The sequence below is a fragment of the Nicotiana tabacum genome, chromosome 10, assembly GCF_000715075.1.
Source record: "Nicotiana tabacum cultivar K326 chromosome 10, ASM71507v2, whole genome shotgun sequence".
In the NCBI taxonomy this organism is placed as follows: domain Eukaryota; kingdom Viridiplantae; phylum Streptophyta; class Magnoliopsida; order Solanales; family Solanaceae; genus Nicotiana; species Nicotiana tabacum.
The window spans coordinates 156,639,373-156,665,903 of record NC_134089.1 but is presented as its reverse complement, the minus strand read 5'-3'; the positions used below and the strand labels follow the sequence as shown (position 1 = coordinate 156,665,903).

The window sequence follows — 26,531 nt, the reverse complement described above, 5'->3', positions numbered from 1 at the left end:
GCCGTTGGATTCTTTTGATACAACGACTCGGAATTAGGTGCTCGTTTAATATATAACTGTCCTAAACGAGACCCCTCCCAAAGACCTCTCATCACTTCGTCTCTCTCACTCCACCTTACCTCTCTGAACGTTCGCCCATCGCCATCGCCGGAAATCGCTCTACGGCGGCGGCGCCATTCCAAACCTCCCCAAATTTTCACCAGTCAATCCCGTCCTCTCCCCTTTCCAAATCCCCAAACCAATTCCTTCGAATCTTTCTCAAATCTCTTAAATTTTAGATCTGAGACCAAACCTAGTTCACCTAAACCTGTCCAAACTCGTCCAACTTCTAACCAGACAACCACCACAGTCCCCTCATCTCATATTTCCTGTTAGTTACCTTAGAAACCCCACCAAAATCGGTGAATTTTAGATCTAAGAGTCCAGAAGAAACCCTAGTTCAACCTTATGCAATTTGTTGGGGTATTTTGTTTGTTTTGGGTCGAGACTCATTTGAATCGATTGCTCTTGACAAGAGCAATCGTTTTGCATTAGTTTCGACCCATTTCAAAGTCATCGGTTTGACCAATTCACCACGGATGCATGGCCAGGTCGTAGCCTTCCTTGTTCGTTGGGTCACTTTAGTCGACAATTCATTCCACTTGAAAGAAAATAGTACCCTTCATCTTTCTTTTGTTTTTGTTTTTGTTTTTGTTTTTTTTTCTTCTGATTTTTCCTTTTATTTGTTTGAATTAATTTCTGATTATCTACTTGTTTGAATGTGCTTTGAGTATTTAATTGTTCAAATTGGTTTTATTGGCTACTTGTTTAAATTAATTTCGTTGTTTTACTTGTTTGGATTTAGTCTGGATTATTTAGTTGAGTAAATTAGTTTCATTGTTTGTTTGTTTGTTTGTTTGTTTGTTTGTTTGGATCAGTTCTTATTATTCACTTGTTTGAATTAGTTTTCAGATTTTTTTAAAATCAATGTTTAGTCAGTCGTGTAGGTTTCAGGATTAGTCGAGCTGAATCAACTAATTGACGACTGATTTGCACATCTTTTAGGTTGTTTTAATTTAGTTGTTAATTGATTAGTTTGTTAATTAATTTCAGAATGGTCAAATTAGTTGGGGTAACTGGTAGCAATTATTTTACTTTGGCTTGGTCTTGGGTCCGTGTTGGGCCATTTGACCATGGTAATTGGCCCAAACTTAAGGGGTTAACCAAACAATCAGAATATAAGTCAAAATCGTTGAAAATTGGAATAATCAGTAAGTGGGAGGGTAAAATTGAGTTTTTACATAGGTTAAATATCCGAAGGTTCTAGGCCTTTGGACAGCTGCCCCATATTTAGAAAAAGATGCTGAAATTTTGGTGGGAAAAAGGACATACAGCTGTCAAAGATGTTGTACTATCCTGAAAATTCAGAATTTAGGTTAGAATGTTCCATTTTTATGCTTTTTTGTGCACTCTATAAAAAGAAAAGCACTCACTTATACACATGAAGATCAGGTTTTCGGAAACCTAAAAAGCACTAAAAAGTTCAGCTACTATTCCATTTGATAGCTGATCAATTTCCTTGCTGATTCGACCTAAGTTAGAATAAATTTTTTCCTTTGAAATTTCTGGGTTCTTGAGTTGCAATATGGCTTGAGGTTGAATGTTGTGATATAGCTAGGTTTTTGCTGCTAGTTCATTGTTTTCCTGCTTTGTTTTTACTGTTTTTCCCTTGAAGATTCACAACCTTGTTCTTATCCTTTGTAACCAGGTATATCTTGAGCCTTGAATCATGAATGAAAGCTTGTTTTGAAGAGTGTCTTGCTGTCATGGAGTTTTGGAGTTCATATTTACACATTTTGTTTCTTTTTTGATGTTTACTTCTAAGTCATTCGAATGCTGTTGTTGATTTGCATATTATTGTTCCCTTTGAGCATGAAATTAGATTTAAATATGATCATGGTATTCTGTATGTTAAATAAGAAGTTCTGGAACTAAGTGTTTATAACAATATTGTTAGCATTGGACATAGGTAGGTGATTTGCAGATTAGGATACTACTTGGTCAAATCGGTAAAATTTGAAGCCAAGAAATAAGATTAATGTTATAGTATAACTCCTATATTAAAGTCTGGTCCAAATTTGAAGATGTTAATTTTTTGCAGTTAATTTATCTAATAAACACGAGGATCTGGACAATGTTAGAAACCCCATCATGGTCATAATATGCATGTCATATGATTGTTATAATTGCATGATTCGATTATTTTGTGCTTTTGAATGCAAATAGAATTTACAGTAATGATATTCTTTTACTTATTGAACTTCAAGACTTGTCTGCTTCGTTGAAATTAGAAGCAAGTTCATTAGTTTCCTAGAATATAGGCAATTTTGGATTTAGTAGTCATATGGGCCCATGCGTAGATGGACACAGACTTGACTTTATTTGTCTAGTCGTGTCCGGCCCAATCAAATGCCTTATTATATGTGGCTCACAGTCACATGAAAATTGGTCTTTTCCGTTTGAGCGCAATTCTCACTCCCCCGCCCCCCCCCCCCCCCATTTGCCTGCGAGATTTTTTCTTAGATAATGAACTGGGCCTATCGTTGGCCCATTTCTTCTCAATTGATTAAAGGTCTAGTGTGTTACCCTAAGTATGGGTATAATTAATAGCTTTATATTGAACTTCAAATTGGTTTTAAAAAATGAATATCTATAGATTGCTTTAACTGAGTACAAATTCTTTTAAAATAAATTGAGGTGTGCCATACACAAACAAAATCCATAACCTATGACCCTCACATTAATATTAACTTAGTGTAGAAAATATTTGAACATTCGTAGTTTGCTTTAGGCGCGTTTTATAATAAACCTTCGTTACTATGAGTACGATTCTTGTGGCTTAGGAATGATACCTAATTCCCAAGTTCGGGGGTGCATTTCATGTAACCCGATCAAAACAACTTCGAATTTTAATAAAATAAACATGTCAGAAACCGCGGGTGCATTTCATGTAGTGTGGTTTGTGGTGTGTTCCAAAACAAACAAGTGTACGACAATCGTAACTTGTTCAAGAAATAATTCCATAAATCCTAAAAAAGCGATCTTAAAATAATTAAAAGCGGTTATGAAGTTAAAAATGCACAATAGGTTTAAAACATATAGTAAATTAGATAATTAGGCCAATTTTAATAGTTTAAGCGACTGTGCTCGAACCACGGAACCCGGGAATGCCTAACACCTTCTCTCGGATTAACAGAATTCCTTACTTAGAATTTCTCGTTCGCAGACTTTTAAAATAAAGTCAAATTTCCTCGATTTGGATTTAAAATAAATTGGTGACTTGGGACACCATAAATTATTCCAAGTGGCGACTATGAAGAAATTAAATAAAATAATCTCATATCGAATAATGTCACTTTAATTGGAAAAACTCCCTTATAGCCCCACAGTTGGTAAAAAAAAGAGGTGTGACAACTCCTAATCACAGTAGCTACTCAAAACAACCCAATACCAGTAATACACCTCTTAACAAACAAAGCCTTGTTCGAACACTTTCATATACTGCCAATGATGAAAGAAACACGCAGAAACTCAAAACCAATCGTTCGATCAACAAATCATTGAGCTCCCTCTTCTCCGACACGAACTATAGCAGATTTCTAAGTCGACTTCCGATATTATCCTTCCAACCATGATGTAACCAATTCTGATAGTATTCATTCTAAGTCCAATGACCTCATCTCATCAAACACGACCACTTTGATAACATGACATATCAATACAATCCAAAGCCATAACCTGTGCAATTCGTGCACCCAATAGCAACATACCAAATATACTCAAATCAAGAAAAAAATGACTCAAGCGAGAGGAGTGTCCCGCAAGCTTAACAAGTACTGCCACAACGAAATACTGAAAATCCATCACACCCGTAGGACAATAAAACAAATCTAACACAAAGGTTCATATCTCAACATAATTTCGCCGCAATGTGTGCCCCATCCAAACACTAATCCATGGCATATACCTCAAGCCACCTTTCTCAAAATCAATAACCACGCACAACGACATCAAGTACTCAAAGTTCATTGTCATAACCATGGAGAAGCAAATGACATAACACCACACGAAACCCGAAAGAGCATAACCAACACACCATCCACCAACAATACCCAATACTCTTCCCGCTCAAATTCCGCTATAAGACCCAATAGAACCGCACCATATGTGCATATAACCAACAAATCATAACCCCTCGTAATATAGAAGAGCAGCTCATAGATCACTCCCGAAAACGAATAAGCTCAACAACAATCGAATGGCACATCCCTCAATAATAGCAGTTCGGAGTCAATAAATCTGACCCGGTACAGAACACAACTCCATGTTGGGCCTACTAATGAATCCCAAATCAGCTCTGGTCCCCCATGATAGATAAATAACCCTCCGAAAGTCTACAATGACTGAATCACAACACATACTAACCTTTGACTAACCTTGGCTACTTTTTACGGTCCACCACTACGAAACAATCTACTCATAAAAATGCCCAGTCTCTAAATCCATAGAACATACGAATCACCATCTCTGATCTTAACTCCACCGCCTGAATGCCCACATTTCTCCAATTACACAGTCACCCCACGAGGAATACTTCTAAAATTCTTCTATGCCACAAAGCAAAAAATTTGAACTCCAGCAGTCGATCAAACAAGAGAATGCCGCAATACCAATAAAATATCCATAACTCCCATACATCGCCCTTTCTGAAATGTATACTCTCATCAAGCCATACCAGTTAGTAATATCATTTACCTAGTCATTAGAAACTATCCATGTTGCCTAAGAATTTATGACCTTCCTTTCAGAACTGAACTGTGACCTTACACATGCAAATCCCAACCCTACACAACGTACCACATATACCATGCCATCCCATGATAAATATAAGAACTTCATAATCCACTCCGAGTCACAAGCAACTACATATTCAACTAGCCAAGAACTTTTCATTTGACCCCATCTAGGAGAAGATCACTATACATCACATGCTCCTCATGCTAGTAGAAGATATACCTCTCTAACCGTGGTAGCGACCATCAAGAACTCTCCGAATCCCATTTGCTCAAAACCCAACCGTCAGGACTGAATCCTTCTAACCCAACCAAGGTACGCAGGTCACCAAAACTCAAGAGCATTGCCACGAAACACCTGTAGAAACTCATTACCTCATAAACACCCAAAGAACTAATCATACCCATTACCATGCCGATCCAACCTACTACCAAGTTGTCTTATCTATCCGAGTTCCTTCTGAATTTCATTCACATTGATACCTCTCCTCGCCATAATACCTCAATCCTCAACCCAGACTCACCACACGAGACCCTAACATAAACCATACTGCCCTAAGGATCATAAGTCATTGAATGCTCTCTTAAGCACCCTAAAAGTACCACAATCGAGATACCCACTTCGAAGAGACCTTCTATAAATTTCAAGTTGTTCATCTTACTTTCCTAAAACTAAAATGTAGAATCCACAACAATGTAGAAATACTACGAGCCTTGACACTATCCAAGGTAACTCTCAGCTTCTAGCCACATACGGACTGCAAAAATTCTCAATTGCCACATATAAATCTTGAACTCATTAGAACTGTTCTCGATAGTTATCCACTCTGCTCAAATCTCAATTAGACTAATCAAATGGGTCGATCGACCTGAGCCCCATTAGCACTCCAATACCCAAGGATGTAACCTCACCTTAATGTAACCAGATAAATTTTTGCTCCACGCACATTACATCCTTCACCAATAACAACTCAAATTATTCCATGATTCTCATATACTAATAAAACCTAATACAACTTGTATCTAGAAATTTCCTTTACTCGAGTCATCCTTGAACTCAACCTCTGCAAGTCATAACTGATTCACCAGTATACCTCAAACTGAAACTAATACGACATTTAGCCGTGCAATCAACTTATTAATAACAAACACTCCCATTTGGCTCAAAGCCATAGATCAAAATACACAAAAAAACTCACAATGCCCATACTCTATTACTGCCATAATACCATAGTAAGATTAAACTAAATCCTTCATAAGCTCGTGCAACACAAACCATCTAGTACTTCAAATCATCTGAAAATCTTGCATTCACCCTCGTAACAGTCAAGAAAACTCTCATACACGATCCAAACTCAATCTACAACACATATAATTCACTGGTAAAGGAGGACTCGCTACAAAACAATATAAGGATCACACACTCTTAGGATACCCCGCAAGAGATAACCCACTTGCTTCGTCTCAAACTAACATCTCTTTATACCCATCCATCATAAACATCATGCAATCACTTAATCTTCATGAGTCTAAACTCATATCACGACATGAAATCTACTTCATTCTCAACAAAACAACATGAAAAGATCCTTCAACACACCCATAACTTGGGGCAATACATCAAATCAAGATGGAAATCAAGCACCAAATAGTTCTTTCTACCCTCAAGAAGACCCTCCTCGTCATATCCAAATCATATGAACACATCTTGCAGTCACATTATACTCATTACATGGCCATCCATCCATCACTTCCACTAATAGGAACACTACCGAACATATAAATCCAAAAGTACGTGCTCACACAATCAACACCTCAATGCTCAAGCTACAAGCAAAGCTCCACCCCAATCCTCCAGACTGGCCCAATATCAACACACAGAAATAGCATCTCGCCACTCATTTAGGGAATCACAAACCATCGTTGTACAGCTAATACCAAGTGCTCATGTGTGGATACGAACATGTGGGAGGAATTTCAAGAGTTACATTTCAAGCTGAATCAATGTCGCACGATAAGAATTCAAGAATGTGGGATTTCCTAAAGGTTATGCAGCTTCTCAAAGATACGTACAGACGTCTCTATACTGATCCGCGAGACTCTACTCAACCTGCTCTTGACTTGTGAGACCTATGTAACCAAGGCTCTGATACCAATTTGTCACAACCCAAAACTAACCTTGTCGTGATGGCGCCTAACGTGGTACTAGGCAAGCTGACACACTACCAAAAGCAATCAATATTTTCATTTTTAAGACAAAACCAAAGCTATTTAACAATAAACCTACATAAGGAGTTTAAATCAAAACAACAGTGTGGAAAGAAAGTCCGACATCCGGGTGTCACAGTCATGAGAATCCACTACAACCGTCTAACAAATTAAGACTAACATAGCCTGGAAATAACTGAATACAACTAAAGGAGGATAAAGAGGGTAAAAAGTAGGGTTGAAATCACCATGCAGCTACCTCACTAACTCTGATGGACTTGCCACTGAGTAATCAACACCCGCTATCGGGTTCAAAAATACCTGGATCTGCACACAAGGTGCAGGGAGTAATGTGAGTACGCCAACTTAGTAAGTAATAAAAGTAAATAGAGATTGAGCAGTAGTGACGAGCAATAAAACATATACAGTTCATATCATGAAATCTCAGTAAAATACAACAGGCTTTTAAAATCAAGGTTTTGAATCAACTCAGCTTAATTAAATCCAGTATCAGTTAAACTATTTAAAACATCTTTCAATAGTTTTCAACTAAGTGATGAAATAGTGAGTAAAAATGATAAAAACATAAACAACCCCTCAAGCAAAACTCACTCATATAAACCTATCAGACAACATAAATCAAGAACAGCCCTTCGGCAAACACCACTCGTGAACAGCCCTTCGGGCAAACATGAATCATAAATAGCCCATCGGGAAAACATCACAGTCACTCATATATAGCCCCTCGTGCATTACCTCCCAATCGCTCGTAAATAGCCTCTAGAGCACAATATTAATCAAGAACAGCCCCTCGGGCAAAATATAATATCACTCACTCAGGGTACCTATGCTCACTAGGGATGTACAGACTCCGGAGGAGCTCCTACAACCCAAGCGCTATAACAAGCCAACTCGTGGCATAAATTATTCAGGCCCGTAGCCTCACAAAAATCATGAATTAATAACAACATGATGCGGCATGCAGCCCGATCCATAATATCATCACAACATAGGTCCTTGGCCTCACTCAGTCAGAAATCTCTCAAGCCACTCGGGCTATCAGTAAAATAGGGTGCTCAGCCCAAAATATCATTTTATGCATCAAAGCGGAGTAATAAAGACTGAGTTATGAAATCAGTAAACACATCATGACTAAGTATAGATCTTAAATCCAAATAGTGAGAGGATAATAAGAAAAAGGCCCTAAGGTTCCAAACAGCTCTGGCACAAGGCCCAAATATGGCATTCAGCCCAATTTATAGGAAATTCTTTCTAAAACACATAAGTATCATATAATCTAAGTCAAATACGCAACTTTATAGTTGCTACGGGACGGACCAAGTCACAATCCCTAATGGTGCATGCCCACACGCCCATCACCTAGCATATGCATCACCTCAAAATAGTAAAGCAATATGAAATTCGGGGTTTCATACCCTCAAGACTAGATTTACAATCATTACTACCTCAAACAAGCCAATTCCAATACCGAGCAAGCCAAGCGATGTTCTAAAAATTCCATTTCACACGTTCCGACCTTTGAACGGCTCGAAATTAACCAAAAACAACTCAAATATATCAAAAAATGCTAAAGCAACCAATCCCAATTGAAAAAAGGTCAAATCTTTAATCAAAAGCCCAACCCGGGCCCACATCTCGGAACCTAACAAAACTTATAAAATCCGACAACTCATTCAATTATGAGTCCAAACATACTAGTTTCATCCAATTCCGACTCTGAATCGATGTTCAAAACTTAAAATTTCACTTTATGAAACTTTAGGCAACCCCCCCCCCCAAATTTCACTTTGAAATTATCAATCAAATTCCAAAAACGAAGATGGATTATGAATATAACCAAAACCGAGTAGAGAACACTTACCCCAATACATATGGTGAAAATCGCCTCCAAAATCGCCCAAATCTGAGCTCCCCGACTCAAAATATGACCAAATGAACAAACTCTTATTTTATATATTTTTCTGTCAGCTATTCTGCCTCAATTCTCATGCCAAACGATACCGAAACCCGCTTTTGATTCCTCCAATAGATTCATTATAAAATTTTAGTCAAGTTAGCCTCTTGAATCACTCCATTTGACCTTATGTTGAAAGAGATATGTTGGTTTAAATATTTGAAAATAGTGCAGATTTTTAAATACGAATTCAGTGGCAATTTCATAATTAACCTGAAAAATCTGGCAGCCCAATTCTTAGTAAAATGACCATAAAATCCGCATAAGATGTCCAAATTTGATGATTCATTTTTATATGGCTCTGTAGTTACTATACGAATATAATGCTTCAATAAAAATAGAAATCAGAGCTCATTTGCTTAATGTAGTACCATTTATGCTTGAAAAACGACGTCGAAACATAAAAAACGAGCGCAACACAACCCAAACCTAACCAAACTTGGTGTCAAAAGATTTTCTGTAATCATTTTCCGATCATAACTCCGGCATCCGGTGGTGGAACTAACCAAACTTGGTGTCAAAAGATACATAATTTCCTTACGAATAATACCCAATTGGTTTCAACTTTAGATATATAGTCAATTTTTGTAGATCTTAATTTCATTTTCACGAGTTACTGTAGCAGACAGTGTTCTTCATTCAATTTCGGCGATTCAGCTAATTCCAGCGCTACTTTTCAACACAATAGCTTGTTTGATAACGTGAAAGTGTTCTCTTCTCTTCTAAGATTGGTTTGAATTCTAAGCTTCATTTTAAATCGAAATTACTATTTTTTACAGTTCGGACTGTGAAATTGGATTCACAGCCATAAGCAGTAAGTAATGTGAAGCTAATTCGAATTACAGTAGCATCGTTTTCTTGCAAAGCTGCTGCACCTTTGTCATGTAAATAAAGTGCTAAAGAATTACAACTGTAATGGACACACAGGCAGGTGGCCAGCCATATTTGGTGGATGCGCTGCCTACATAACCCCCTCCAAATATTGCACAAACATCAGGGAACACAAATAACAACGAACAGCCGATGGATTACTCCAAATTTCTGAAACCTTGCACTTTAAATGCTGCAATGCTGGAGCAACATGAAGTTGAGCCAATTCCCATTCGTCCACCTACAATATTGAATGGAGAACATGTTATTCAGTTCACAGAAGCAGAAGTAGAAAGGATGGATATCATCGAAGGATTACAATATGCAATAGTTGGTAAATGTTCTTATGGCAGCCCAGAAATTCAACAACTGCGTAAGTTAATACCAATTCAATGCGGAATTAAAGGTAAATGTAACATTGGATTTCTAAGGGATAGACATATTTTGATTAGAATGACGTTAAAGCAGGACTATCTTCATTTCTCATCAAAAACTCATTACATAAAGGACAGGGATGGCTATCAATATTAGCTTAGGCATTGATTTATGACTCAAAGTTTAGAGCAGATGAAGAAACACCCAAGGCAATGGATTGGATTTCATTCCCAGGTCCAATGGCAACCTTTTTTGTGAAGGAATGTCTATTTTCTCTAGCTACAGCAGTAGGTAAACCTATGCATCTAGACATGGCAACAATTAATAAAACTAGACCTAGTTGTGCTAGGGTGAAGGTACTAGTTGATCTACTTGCAGATTTGCCTAAAAAGGTGAGGATGGACATATTCAATGAAGCTAAAGGAACAACAAGAACTGAATGGGTGAGAATTCAATATGACATGCTGCCTAAATATTGCAGACATTGTAAACTTCAAGGGCATGATCAATTTGAATGCTGGAGGATACACCATGAACTATATGTGGAGAAGGAGAATGATAACCAAGCAGATACAGCTAAGAAACAGGACATAGGGAACTCACAACCTATAATGATGTTATCTAGTGGAAAGGTCGTGGGTAATGTGAATGTTACAACAAAAGAGCAATGGAAGGAAGTGAAGGACAACAGAGTTAGAAATGCAGTAAATCAAAATACTAGTCTCAATAGTAATGGAATGGAGATGGCACCAACTAAGCAGCTTGAAAACAATAAGAACAAGAAGGGTACAAGCACTGAGAGAGACAAGCAGAAGCACAAAGCAACAGTGGTAAAGAATTGGTGGCAGTAGACAATGAAGATAATGATCATGTTCAGGTAGCTAACAAGTTTGCAATATTACAAGGGATGGATGAAGAGGAAAAACCTGTTAATCAATTGGCAATGGTGGTAGCTAATGCAACAACAAACAGTTCAACACTTCATAACCAAGCATCTACAAAGCAAAAACCAAAACATATGGTCAATAATGAGGGAAAGTTAAATCCAGCAGCACAATCTTTTCATCTTAACTCATCGGGGATTGGTTCGACTAATGGTCTAGTCAATGGAAAAGAGGCATCAAAAGCAAAAAACGATACTGCACAATAGGTAGAAAGAAGTTTCAAGGATAAAACAGGATAAGGAATAGTGAAGATCAATACATCATGCCAGGAAATCCCATCACAAGATACATTAGTGAACAAGGTATTTAATAAAACTCCAAATTCTCAAGCAGAAGGGTCAAAATCGTCTACATTTAAATAAAGAGTGCAAGGCTGTGGAGGCAGGCTATGGGATGCACAAAGGGAATACGATTCAGAGGAGAACAAAGTACCACTAGGAGCACAAGCTGATGAGGAACCAAATGAGAAGGACAAAGAAGAAGATGAGCAAAGTGCAAATGGAGAGCCCCATGCCAATGACAACAATACAACTGGTAATTTTTTAATAAATGGAGGATCAGAAAATGTTGAGCACAACAATAATTTTCAGATAGCAGAAGTCAGACAAATTAGAAACTATGAAGGAAGAGGCCCAGAGGTAAATGATCCTGGAGGAACAGAAGATGATAAACTTCAGAAATCACAAGAAGACCCACAAGGACACAACACAACAGACAAGGAGAAACAACCAAAACAAAAAACAGAAATAGTAAATATTACTGTTACATTGGAGAAAAACCAGTTGCAGCTGTTAAAAAGAGGAGAAGAGAAGGCCTTGGTCTCTAAAAAGAATGCATTTGGAGCTACATCAGGAGGGAAGGAAGACAATAAAGAAAGAGAAGAACCTGGTAAATCAGGATACGACATGGATTGAGAATCAACTACCAAACACCTTATGAATGCTGGAAGGCAAGGTGACTTATCACCTACGCAAGTGGAAAAGGCAAAATCAGCAGCAAAAGGTAAGAAGAAGCAATAAAAAGATAATTTTGCAGCACCAAAAGCTGGGGTGCACACAAGGAGAAAGCTAACTAAATTCAACCATCAGTGATGAATGCTATCATTTGGAATATAAGGTCAGTCAACACACAGCAGGCCTTTGAAAGGTTGACAAAGATGCACAGGCAAAATCACTATGAATTTGTAGGATTAATGGAGCCAAAGCAACAAGCAAAAAAACTGAAAAGGCACAGAAACAAGATAGGACTTGTACAGGCAATTTCAAATGTTTCCAACATGATCTGGGCTTTCATAGATGAGGTATTTGAGGTAACTGTTATGTACAATATGGTGCAACAATTAACACTATGATTGTTTCATACTGAATCGCATGTGGAGTTTGTCCTAACATTGATATACGTTAAATGTGATGCAATTGAGATGATAGAATTATGGGATTCATTATATGCAATGGCAAGGGATATGGATGCACCATGGATTGTAGGAGGTGATTTCAATGTAATATAGGACGAAGAAGAGAAGTTTGGTGGGTTACCTATGACATTGAATGAAATTGATGATTTTCAACACTGCGTCAACACTTGCAATCTCTTCGACCTTGGATTTAAAGGTAGCATATTTACATGGTGGAATGGGAGAGCAGAGGAAGACTGTATATTCAAAAGGCTAGACAGATGCTTGGCCAATGTTGAGTTCCAACAAACATTTCCAGGAATAGAGGTGCAACATTTGTCAAAGACTGGTTCTGATCATAGTCCAATGTATCTGAAGTGTGATATTGAGACTCCACCAATAAAAACGCCTTTTAAGTTCTTGAATTTTTGGGTGGAACATGCGACTTTTAAAGATGTGGTGAAAGAGAATTGGACAGCTGATTTCAGTGCAAATCCTTATATTCTTTTTAATCACAAGTTAAAAAAATTAAAGAAGGCCATTTCATGGTGGAGTAAGGCTACATTTGGAGATATTTTCCAAAAGATAGCAAGCATGGAGGAGGTAGTGATGGTTCATGAAGCAGAATTTGAAGCAAATCCTACAGGGATGAACAGGGAAAGGCTACAAAAGGTTCAGGCAGAATTGATCAAATGTCTTGCACGAGAGGAGAAATATTGTCAACAAAAGGCAGGCATGACTTGGTTCAAAAAAGGGGATAGGAACACTAAGTTCTTCCACGCACAAGTGAGAGGTAGGAGGAAGAGACTTCAGCTTAACAGAATTCAAAATAGTGGAGGAACCTGGATTGAAGAAGAACAAAAAATTGCAGAAGAGGCTATCAAATTCTACAAGGAACAGTTCACAGAAGCAGCTACTCCTTCATCATTTGATATCGTAGAGCATGTTCCTAATCTGATTAACACTGAGCAGAATGCAGAATTGATTAAGCAGCTAACAAAAGAGGAGGTTAAAGTGGTAGTACTTGGACTTAATGGTGATAGTGCTGGGGGGCCAGATGGTATGACAGGAAAATTCTATCATTCTTGTTGGGACATAATAGGGGATGACCTGTACAACATGGTGAGGGCTTTTTTCAATGGTCATGAGCTACCCAAGTGTGTAACACACACCAACCTAGTTCTCCTACCAAATAAAAAAGAAGTTACCACTTTTTCTGATTTAAGACCAATAAGCCTCGGTAATTTTTCAAATAAGGTTATATCGAGGGTGGTACATGAAAGGCTAGTGAAATTTCTCCCAAGTCTGATATCAGAGGAACATGTAGGGTTTGTTAAGGGCAGGAATATAGTAGAAAACATTCTTCTAACTCAGGAGATAGTGACTGACATTAGGCTTAGAACTAAGGCTGGACCTAATGTCATCCTGAAGCTAGATATGACCAAAGCTTATGATAGATTATCTTGGCTATTCCTAACCAAGGTACTGAGAAAGATGGGATTTACAGAAAGGTTTATAGGGATTGTCTTTGGATTAGTTTCAAACAATTGGTATTCTATTCTAATCAATGGTCAAGCTCATGGGTTCTTTAAGTCCTCAAGGGGAGTAAAACAAGGTAATCCTGTATCTCCAACTTTGTTTATATTGGCAGCAGAAGCATTATCTAGGGGTCTAAATGCACTACATACTAACCTGTATTTTTGTGGATTTGGGATGCCAAAGTGGAGTCCAAAGATCAATCATTTGGCGTATGCAGATGGCATGATTATTTTCTCATCCTCAGATGAAACATCTCTGATGCTGATTATGCAAGTGTTGAAGGCATATGAAGCTGCATCTGGGCAGCTTGTTAACAAAACCAAATCAGTTGTGTACCTGCATCATTTAACAGACATGGAAGTGGTCAGCAATGTGGAAAGGATCACGGGCATTCATTGGAATGATTTCCCTATCATATATCTAGGTTGTCCTATATTTTATGCAAGGAGAAAGCCGGAATACTATCAATCCCTAATTACTAAGGTAGTGGACAAACTGCAATCATGGTAGGGCAAGTTATTATTAGTAGGGGGCAGGGCAGTTCTCATATCCCATGTACTTCAAAGCATGCCAATGCATCTACTATCAGTTGTAAACCCTCCAAAGTATGTGATAAATAGGTTTCACAAATTGTTTGCTCAATTTTTCTGGAGTAGCACTGTAGGAGGAACTAGTAGGCATTGGGCTTCATGGAATACCTTATGCATGCCAGTTGAGGAAGAAGGAATAGGTTTCATGTCACTGCATGATGTAGCAAAGACATTATTCAGCAAGTTGTGGTGGAATTTCAGAACAAAACCAAGCCTATGGAGCTCTTTTGTATGTCAGAAATACTATAAAAAATTAAATTCTGTAATTGTTCTATGGAAAAGAGGGTCTCACATTTGGAGAAAAATGTTGGAATGGAGAGATCTGATTGAACATCAAATCCTTTGGCAAACAAAAAGGGGATCCTCACTATTTTGGTATGAAAACTGGACAGGTCTTGGGGCACTATATTTTTTAGTTCCTCAGGACTTTGGCATTGATGAAAATGTATATAATGTACATGATGTTACCTTAGATGGTGAGTGGGATGTGGACAGGCTATTTGAAATGCTTCATGAAGATTTAGCAGTACACATTCTGGAGAAAATCAAACCACCTTCACCTCAGCAGGTTCTTGACATGCCTTGTTAGATGCTGGAAACAAGAGGATATTTCAGTGTTAAGTCAGCATGGGAGTATACGAGAATAAGAGACAAACCAAGAACAACTTATAGGATGATTTGGGTAAAGGGACTGCCTTTTAAAATAGCATTTTTCATGTGGAAAGTGTGGAAAGCAAATCTACCTTTAGAGGATTTCTTGAAAAGGGTAGGCTACTGCATGTCATCAAAATGTTGATGTTGTGTACAGCCTGACGATGAATCTCTTCAGCACTTATTTTTTAGATCAGAAACTGCAAAGACAACTTGGAAGTATTTTCTATCGAGGGCAGGAATAGCTGTGGAGGGACTTACATTGCACCAAGCAATCACAAAATGTTGGACTGCAAATGTGTGCTTAAGGCTCAAACCAGTAATGCAAGCACTCCCCTCATGTGTAGTCTGGGAACTTTGGAAAAGAAGAAATAGTATGAAGTATGGTAATGCTGTGACAACTAGCAGGGTGATTTATCAAGTTTCATCAAATCTCCAGGCATTGGTGAAAGTGAGAAAGCCTGTGATGGACATGGTACCTCATAAATGGCAAGATCTATTAGCTATGATGGAAAATTTCACTCTTAAACTTAAGGTTACCAAAGTCATATGGGAATTTCCAAGTGCGGGATGGATAAAAGTTAATACGGATGGTGCATCGAGGGTAAATCCAGGCAGGAGCTCAATAGGTTTTTGTATAAGAAATGAAAATGGTGACATAGTCAAGTCAGTAGGGAAAGAGATTGAGGAGACAACCAACACAGTAGCTGAAGCGAAGGCCATGGTAGAAGCACTAAGGTTCTGCAGATTTCAACAATACTCTCATGTATGGCTTCACACTGACTCAATGTTATTAAAAAAGATAATGGATGGGATCTGGAAACCACCATGGATCATATCTGAGCAGGTAGAGGAAATTATGCAACTAATGAATGGGGGCAATTACACAGTTACTCATATTCATAGGGAGGGCAACAAGCTGGCAGATCACTTGGCTAATTATGCTTTAGATCATGGAGAAATAGAATGCCAACAATTCTGGCATCTAGATGCAAAGGGAAGGAGGTTGGTTAATGAAGATAAGCTGCAATGTCCAAGTCTAAGGGTGAAGGTGGACAGGAGATAAGAAGCAAAGAGAAAAGGAAGAGCAGGAGGCATGTCAACTTAATCGACCAATATATTTAAATCCTAAGGGAGGAGGATATAATGGTTGGTATTTCTAACTATGTTTTCTCTAGAGCAGGTGCCACTACGTTATCACAATTCTTATGGCACTTCATGCTGCAACTTTTCGAGATAACCTATGCTAAAGAACAAAAACACATCAATAATCGAGCACAACAACAAAGACTAATGGCATTGGAAACCCAACCAGCATGGGGTGATCGCGTGCTTTCAGTTCCTTGGATATACAACCAGCATGGTGCAGAAGTGTTTAATTTAGAGGAGAATCTGCCATTTAAACAAAAGCAAACACAGCTTTTAATAGCTTGGAGTAATGCCTAGATTCACTACTTACAAGGGACAAATCTGGAAAAATGTGGGTGAAGGCATGCTGATTTCGAGAAAAGCTGGAAGGCATCGCAGATTTGTGAATTTATCACACATATGGTTCAGTTAGAGACAGGATCTGGGAATATAAAAATGATTGCTCTTCATTTCGAGCACAACAAGAAGCAAAAGGCATTGGAAACACAACTAGCATGTGCAGAAAAAATGTTTTCGAGAAAAGCTGGCAACAAAGGCCAATGCAGCTTTTTGATTTGTATATTCATGCATGCTTCGTCCAACAGTTGGATTGCTCATTTGAAGAAACGTGCTCATTTGGAGTAAATACGGATGATGGCAACAAAGGCCAAATCAGGTTGACACAAGCATGCTCATATCGAGATGTCTGTCTCCATGGGAGTACAAGGGGAGATTTCAAGAGGTATGAAAATTAAAATATTGCACAAAGTGCATGCCTGCAACAAATGCAGCAGATCTTTTTTCAAAGGAAAGCACATGCTTATGGTGAAAAACAATGGATAATTTATACATTTATTTGTTCAAGAAATATGGTGCAAAATCATTTCTAATTTGGATGCACATGGTGCAAAATGGCTGCACATGGGAGGAACAAGCATTGATAATTGTTTAATCACTTGGGGAAGATAATGAGGACCTCAAAAGATTAATGCTGCACATGGTAATGTGCAAAGCAGCAAATGCACGCCTGGAGGGACAAAGCTTTGGGCAGACTGTGTCTATCACGGATCCATTCATGGACTAGTTTTTTATTATACAATTTTTAGTAGTGTTGTTGTGATATCAACTTTGAGTACACTACTCAACTTTGATAATACGGTACATGTAATCTCCAAGGTCTATTATTTACATTTCTTAGAACATTAACTCACTTTATTGTTTTTTTTTGCATATTTTATATAAATAAAAACTAGTCGTAGGCACTTGCCTAGCGGATTGCCAAAAGAAAACCTATCTGAAACTCACCCGAGCCCCTCAGGACCCTGTTCAAACATACCATTAAGTCTCATATCATAACACGGACCTACTTGAGGCCTTAAAACACACATAACAATATCGAAACGACGAATCACACCTCAATTCGAAATCAAAGAACTTGAAACTTCAAACTTCCACAACCGATATCGAAACCTATCAAATCGTGTCTTATTGACCTCAAATTTTTTACACAAGTCACATTTGATAGTATGCACCTGCTCCAACTTTTGAAATCGGATTCCAACCCCGATATCAAAAAGTCCACTCCCGGTCAAACTTTCCAAAATTCCCAACTTTCGCTATTTCAAACCAAATTCTACTACAGACCTCCAAATTACAATCCGGATGCGCTCATATGTCCAAAATCACCAAATGAAACTAACGGAACCAACAAAAATTTAGTTCGAGGTCAAATTTTAAAAAGTCAAAACTTGGTCAAACCTTTCAAATTTAAAGTTTTTAGTTGAGAATCATTCTTCCAAATCAATTCCAAATAACCTGAAAACCAAAAATGACGATTCACATAAGTGATAATACTTCCTATGGAGCTATCTGTGTGAGGTATTCCTATGGCTGAGTCTGAGGGCTAGGGTTTCAGGTTAACCAGCACGGCCGCGCACCAAAATAGTGCGGTCCGCGCTGGAAGGGTTCAGAGAAGCCCCAATTTTTCACACACTCGGCGCGGCCATGACAAATTTTAGTGCGGTCCGCGCCAGGCCCTCAGAAATGTATACAAGTTCGGAAAATCTCAGTCATTTTTCACTTTTCAAACCCAAAACTTTTCTTCTCCAAAACGATTGGTAAGTGATTTCTAACTTAATTTCTTTATTCCTTAACATCCTTTAACATAATTTCAACTTCAAATCAAAGATTTTCATGGGGAAAATTGGGTGTTTTGGGTAGAACCTAGGTTTTCTACAAATTGAGAAGTTGGACCTTAATTTGGGGTCCGATTTAAAAACAAATCATATATTTGGATTCATTGGGGAATGGGTAACCGGGTTTTGGTTCGAACCTTGAGTTTTGACCACGTGGGTCCGGGGGTATTTTTGACCTTTTTGGGAAAAACCTTGAAAAAAATCTATTTTCATGCATTGGGGATGATTCATTTAGTACTTATTAATATGATTAAGTAACTTATGACTAGATTTGAGCGGATTGGTGGTGGAATCAAGAGGTAAAGCTATACTAGAAGCGTGAGTTGAGTTGGGAGCATTCGAGATAAGTGTTTGTTCTAACTTTGGCTTGAGGGATTAGGATTTGGATGTTATTTGCTACGTGTTAAATGTGGAGTACGGTGTATAGGCATGGTGACGGTTATCTATGCACCGGAGTCTAGCATGACCGTGAGTCGTAGTTGCTTTTAAATTCGAAAGATGTGAAACACTTGAGCCAATTACTTGCTAATATAATTATGAAGTGATAGTTGAGAAGCAGATGAGTTAAAGGAGGAAGTGTGGTACTTTTCCCTTACCGGGACTTATTGTTGATTTGTTCTCCCTTGTCGGGATGTTTAATCTTGTTGTTTATTCCCTTCCCCGATTGGTTGTGACTGATGATTGGGTGAGGAAGAGCGATTAAGCACGAAGGGTCTTTCCGTGCCATGTTTTGATAATTATGCACAAAGGGTCTTTCCGTGCCATGTTGTGATAATTATGCACGAAGGGTCTTTCCGTGCCATGTTTTGATAATTATGCACAAAGGGTCTTTCCGTGCCATGTTTTGATAATTATGCACGAAGGGTCTTTCCATGCCATGTCTCTAATTATTGGAGCACGAAGGGTCATTCTGTGCCTTGATGTGAGAGTTATGTGAGGAAAAGCACGAAGGGTGATGTCGTGCACTATATTTGACAGTTTTGGTGAGAATCAAGAGTAAAAGCACGAAGGTTGGTGTCGTGCAGTTGTTGATTCACTTGCTCTCTTTCATAGATGTTAATTATTCAGTTTCCATCTCTCTGTTCGTTGGTCTTGTATCTAAATTGTTACACCCCACAGCATGTCCCCTCTCTAATATCTGTTTAAATTCTGTATATCTTTCCGTTGTTGCACATATATCTATACAGGTTAATTGTGGTAGGTCCGGTCTAGCCTCGTCACTACCTCGTCGGGGTTAGGCTAGGCACTTACCAGCACATGGGGTCGGTTGTGCTGATGCTACACTTTTGTGCCCTTTTTGTGCACAGATTCGGGATTAGCTTACGGACCGCAGTAGCAGTAGATTGGGAGCGTGCCTTCAGTCCAGAGACTCCTAGGTAGTTCGCTGGCGTGCTTGGGCCCTGAGTCTCATCTATTTCATTTCTATTTGTTTTCATAGTATCGAAGCAGACTCCTTATGTATTTTCTTTCAAACTCTTATTTGTAGTATCTTATAGTAGTCCGTGAGTATTGTGACACTAAATCTTGGGTAGAGGATGATGTTAATTTTTCCGCATTTTCGTTCATTTAATATTAAATTAAGACTTCCGCCTAAATTATTGTTTTTATTATTATCTTGTTGAAAATTAGTTGAAAAGGTATGTTACGGTTGGCATGCCTAGCTCCGACAGTAGGCGCCATCACGACTCCCGATGGTGGGGAATTCGGGTCGTGACAAGTTGGTATCAGAGCCCTAGGTTACTTAGGTCTCACAACTCACGGACCAGATCAGTAGAGTCTGAGGGATCGGTACAGAGACGTCTGTATTTATCCCGCAGAGGCTACCGAGTTAGGAAAACTTCACCTTGTTCATTCTTCTCGTGCGATTCTGTTTCTCAAGTACTGATTGTCTTTCCACTCTGTTCTTTCACAGATGGCGAGGACACGTGCTTCCTCTTCTACCGCGCAACCGCCTGAGCCCCCAGCAGCAGCCCCTATTAGGGGGAGAGGGCAAGGCCGAGGCCGTGCCAGAGGCCGAGGCTAGGCCAGAGCTCAGCCCCGAGAAGCATTTCCAGCGACGGAGCCTCAGGTCGATTTTGAGGAGGAGGTTCCGGCCCCAGCTGTTCCAGTGGGCCCAGCTCAGGTCCAAGAGGGTTTCATAGCCACTCCAGTGCTTCAGGATGCTTTGGTCCGACTGGTAGGCTTTATGGAAGGCATTTCTAGGGCGGGTTTGCTTCCCGTAGCTCCAGCCACATCTCAGGCTGGGGGAGGAGTTCAGACTCCCGATACTCGTACTCCAGAGCCGGTAGCTCCTCAGGCTCAGATTCCAGCAGTTCAGCCAGCCGTGGCAGTTCAGCTAGCTGTGGCAGCCCAGCCAGGTATTGCGGCTCAGTCCAGCGATGGTGCGGCTATGTCCGCAGACGCTTTGTGGAGGCTTGATCGTTTCACCAAGCTCTTCACAACCACATATAGTGGCACCCCTTCAGAGGATGCTCATGATTTCATATTCAGCTGTCATGAGGTTCTACGGACTATGTGTATTGTAGAGACCAATGGGGTCAATTTCTCCACTTTTCGCCTGGCAGGATCCGCTAAGACTTGGTGGAGGGATTTCTGTTTAGCCAGGCCAGCAGGGTCGCCATCATTGACCTGGGATCAGTTTTCAGAGATATTTCTGGGGAAGTTTCTTCCAGTTACTCAGCGAAATGCTCTTCGCAGGCAGTTTGAGCGTCTCTAGTAGGGTCCTATGACGGTCACCCAGTATGAGACCCGGTTCATTTATCTTGCTCGTCATGCCATTGTGATACTCCCCACCGATAGAGAGAGGGTGCGGGGGTTTATTGATGGGTTGGCCCAGCCGATCCGTGTTCATATGGCCATGAGTGTCGATAGTGAGATTTCATTTCAGGAGGCGGCAGATGGTGCCCGCCGGATAGAGATGGCACTTGCTCAGGGAGGTGGTCATGGGTCTGATAAGAGGCCCCGTCATTTGGGTAGATTCAGTGGCACCTCGTCTGGAGGTAGGGATTCTTATGGTAGAGGCCATCCTTCGAGGCCCTTTCAGTCAGCTCTCCAGGCTTCTCATGGTACACCAAGTGGTCACGGTTCTCAGCCGCAGTATTCTGACCAGCAGCTCTTCAGTTCACCACCAGCCCCCATCAGTGCACCGCCACTACAGAGCTTCAGGGGAGGACATACATGTCGACAAGGCCAGCAGTCCTAGCAGTGGGGGCATGTTATGGTTGTGGTGACCCGAGTCACATTATCAAGTTTTGCTCCCGAGCCTTGAGTAGTTCTCAGCAGCAGGGTCCTCGCCCTACAATTCAGGCAGCAGGTGATCCACAGGCCGCCCAACCAGCTAGAGGCGGGGGTAGGGATCATAGGGGTGGAGGGAGAGACCGTAAAGGTGGAGCTCGGACCGACAGAGGCAGGGGTCAGCCAGCAGCCGATCGCCCTAGAGACAGTTCAGGGAGGTGGGGGTCAGCCCCGTTGTTATGCCTTGCCGGCCAGGCCAGAGGCTGAGTCATCAGATGCTGTGATTACAGGTACTATTCTAGTCTGTGGTAGGGGTGCTTCTGTGTTATTTGACCCGGGATCTACGTATTCTTATGTGTCGTCCTATTTTGCACCCTATTTGATCATGCCTAGTGAGGTTTTGGGTATTCCTGTATATGTGTCCACACCGGTTGGTAAATCTATAGTGGTCGACCGAGTGCATCGTTCATGTTTGGTAGTATTTGACGGTCTTGAGACCCGTGTCAACTTATTGCTTTTAGATATGGTGGACTTTGACGATATATTGGGGATGGATTGGTTGTCCCCATATCAAGCTATTCTGGATTTTCATGCCAAGACCGTGACCTTGGCCTTGCCAGATTTGCCCCGACTTGAGTGTAGAGGGATCCAAGGCCATGCCACCCGCAGCGTTATTTCATATGTCAAGGCTCAGCGTATGGTCGAGAAGGGGTGTCTAGCATATCTGGCGTATGTTCGCGACTCCAGCACAGAGGTTCCATCTATTGACTCTGTTCCTATTGTTCGGGAGTTCCCCGAGGTTTTCCCTTCAGACCTGCCAGGTATGCTGCCCGACAAGGATATTGATTTCCGTATTGATCTGGCTTCGGGAACTCAGCCTATTTCCATTCTGCCATGTCGCATGGCCCCGCCAGAGTTGAAAGAGTTGAAAGAGCAGCTTCAGGACTTGCTTGATAAGGGTTTCATTAGACCTAGTGTATCACCTTGGGGTGCACCAGTGTTGTTCATGAAGAAAAAGGATGGGTCGATGAGGATGTGCATTGATTACCGGCAGTTGAACAAGGTGACGATAAAGAACAAGTATCCACTGCCGCGGATTGACAATTTGTTCGACCAGCTTTAGGGTGCGAGGGTGTTTTCAAAGATAGATTTGAGATCTGGCTACCACCAGCTAAGGATTAGGGCGTCTGATGTCCCTAAGACAACATTTCGCACTCGGTATGGGGCACTATGAGTTTTTGGTCATGTCATTTGGGTTGACCAATGCCCCAGCAACATTTATGGAATTGATGAACCGAGTGTTCAGGCCCTATCTGGATTTGTTTGTGATTGTTTTCATTGACGATATTCTGATATACTCTCGCAGTCAGGAGGAGCATGAGCAACACCTCAGAGTGGTTCTTCAGACCCTGAAGGATAGTCAGTTGTATGCTAAGTTCTCAAAGTGCAAGTTTTGGTTGAGTTCGATCGCATTCCTGGGTCATGTCGTATCAGCAGCAGTTATTCAGGTAGACCCGAAGAAGATAGAGGCAGTCAAGAACTGGCCTCGACCAGTTTCAGCTACGTATATTCGGAGTTTCCTGGGGTTAGCAGGTTACTACCGTGGGTTCGTTGAGGGGTTTTCATCCATTGCAGCCCCTATGACCAGATTGATCCAGAAGGGTGCCCAGTTCATGTGGTCAGACGAGTGTGAGGCGAGCTTTCAGAAGCTTAAGACGGCTCTGACTACGGCACCGGTATTGGTTTTTCCCACAGGTTCAGGGCCATATACGGTCTATTGTGTGCGTCTCGTATTGGGCTTGGTGCAGTGTTGATGCAGGAAGGCAAAGTCATTGTTTATGCTTCGAGGCAGTTGAAGATCCACGAGAAGAATTATCCGGTTCATGAGCTCGAGTTGGTAGCCATTGTTCATGCCCTGAAGATCTGGAGGCATTACTTATATGGCGTGACGTGTGAGGTTTACACTGATCACAAGAGTCTTCAGTATCTGTTCAAGCAGAAAGAGTTGAATTTGAGGCAGATGAGGTGGTTAGAGTTGCTAAAGGATTATGATATCACTATCTTATATCACCCGGGAAAGGCCAACGTGGTGGCTGATGCCTTGAGTAGGAAGTCAGCCAGTATGGGTAGTCTTGCTTATATTCCGGTCGGTGAGAGACCGCTTGCTTTGGACGTTCAGGCTGGGGCCAATCGGTTTGTGAGGTTGGACATTTCTGAGCCTAGTCGAGTATTAGCTTGCATGGTCGCTCGTTCTTCGTTATTGGAGCATATCCGTGATCGGCAATTCGATGATCCCCATTTGTGTGTCTTGAGAGACACGGTGTAGCGTGGAGGTGCCAAGAAAGTAACCTTAGATGATGATGGTATATTGAGATTGCAGGGGCGAGTTTGTGTGCCCAATGTTGATGGGATTCGAGAGTTGATCTTAGCGGAGGCCCACAGTTCTGGGTATTCCATTCACCCGGGCGCCGCGAAGATGTATCAGGACCTGAGGCAGCACTATTGGTGGCGTAAAATGAAGAAATACCTCGTTGTGCATGTGGCTCGGTGTTTGAATTGTCAGCAGGTTAAGTACGAGCATCAAAGACCTGGTGGTCTATTTCAAAGGATTGCACTTCCCGAGTGGAAGTGGGAGAGGATTACGATGGATTTCATTACTGGACTTCCGATGACTCGAAAAAAGTTTGATGTAGTTTGGGTCATTGTTGATAGGCTGACCAAGTCAGCGCATTTTGTACCTATTGCAGCCACCTATTCGTCCGAAAGGTTAGCCGAGATTTATATCAGGGAGATTGTTCTCCTTCATGGGGTGCCGCTATCTATCATTTCGGATCGGGGTACGCAGTTTACCTCGCATTTCTGGAGAGCGGTTCAGCGAGAGTTGGGCACCCAGCTTGAGTTGAGTACAACATTTCATCCCCAGACAGACGGTCAGTCCGAGAGGACTATTCAGATTCTTAAGGACATGCTCTGAGCATGTGTCATTGATTTTGGAGGCTCGTGGGACTAGTTTTTGCCTTTATCAGAGTTTGCCTACAACAACAGCTACCACTCCAGCATTCAGATGGCTCCGTATGAGGCGTTGCATGGTAGGTGATGTCGGTCTCCAGTTGGATGGTTTGAGCCGGGAGAGGCTCGATTATTGGGTACGGATCTGGTTCAGGAGGCCTTGGACAAGGTCAAGATTATTCAGGATAGACTTCGTACAGCTCAGTTCAGACAGAAGAGTTATGCAGACCGCAAGGTCAGAGATGTTGCTTTCATGGTTGGTGAGCGGGTATTGTTCTGTGTATCGCCTATGAAGGGCGTGATGAGGTTTGGGAAGAAGGGAAAGCTCAGCCCTAGGTTCATCGGTCCATTTGAGATTCTTGATCGTGTGGGAGAGGTGGCTTATAGACTTGCCTTGCCACCTAGCTTATCAGCTGTGCATCTCGTGTTTCATGTATCTATTCTCCGGAAGTATTGCGGAGATCCATCGCACGTGTTAGATTTCAGCACTGTCCAATTGGACAAGGATCTGTCATATGAGGAGGAGCCAGTGGCTATTCTAGACCGGCAGGTTCGACAGTTGAGGTCGAAGAGTTTTCCTTTGGTGCGTGTTCAGTGGAGAGGTCAGTCTCCTGAGGCATCGACTTGGGAGTTCGAGTACGATATGCGGAGCCGTTATCCTCATTTATTTCCCGACTCAGGAACTTCTTTCTTTTGTCCGTTCGAGGACAAACGGTTGTTCTAGAGGTGAAGAATGTGACGACCCGAAGGGTCATCACCGTAGTTCTTCCTTGTTCCGCGCTTTCGAGGCCTTGAAAACCTAGCTTTTAATTGCCTTGATTGGCGTGCGCAGTTCTGGCGCGTAGCTGGGAAGTTTTTATGTTAGAATATGTGAATTTTGTGAAACATTTGATGAATTTTGGTATTAATATGCATAATGTTGACTTCGGTCAACATTTTGGGTAAACGGACCTGGACCTGTGATTCGACGGTCCCGGAGGGTCCATAGAAAAATATGGAACTTGGGCGTATACCCGGAATTAAATTCCGAGGTCCCAAGCCCGAGAAAATTTTTTTTTGTGTGAAATTGTTTTCAGAAATTAATTAAGGAAAATGAAGAAGAAAATTGATCAGAAAACTGTGGTATCGGGCTCGTATTTTGGTTTCGACGCCCGGTACGAGTCTTAAATATGTTTTAAGCACTATCTATAAAGTTTGGCTAAAAATGGACGTCATATGACGTGTTTCGGACTTAAAATGGGGAATTTGAGTTTTTATAAAAGTTGAAAGAAAATCATGTATTATGAGGCTTGATCCTATGTATATGATGTTATTTTGGCGATTTGATCGCACGAGTGAGTCCGTAAGGTGTTTTCGAGATCATATGAATGTTTGGTTTGGAGCCCCGAGGGCTCGGGTGAGTTTTAAATGGGGCCCGGGAGGTCTTGGACTTAAGAAAATGCAGGTTCAGGTGTTGCAGACACCAGTGCGGCCGCGGTCATTTCCGCGCGGTCGGTGCTGGAGCCACGCAGCCGCTGTGCCTTTCTGTGCGGTCCGCGTGGCTGAGTCTGAGGGCTAGGGTTTCAGGTTAACTAGCGCGGCCGCGCAC

The 26,531-nt window shown here is 41.0% G+C and overlaps 1 protein-coding gene across 1 annotated transcript in view; it reads left to right on the top strand.

The window, feature by feature from the left end:
- The first annotated feature begins 12,139 nt into the window (after positions 1-12,139).
- Positions 12,140-26,531, top strand: part of LOC142165483 (uncharacterized) — a 16,009-nt gene continuing 1,617 nt past the window's right edge. Inside the window, exons 1-6 of the mRNA XM_075224026.1 lie at positions 12,140-12,206; positions 12,326-12,513; positions 12,712-14,642; positions 14,757-14,955; positions 15,151-15,294; positions 15,535-16,224. Coding sequence (XP_075080127.1) covers positions 12,140-12,206; positions 12,326-12,513; positions 12,712-14,642; positions 14,757-14,955; positions 15,151-15,294; positions 15,535-16,224 — 3,219 coding nt within the window. The remainder of the gene's footprint in view (positions 12,207-12,325; positions 12,514-12,711; positions 14,643-14,756; positions 14,956-15,150; positions 15,295-15,534; positions 16,225-26,531) is intronic.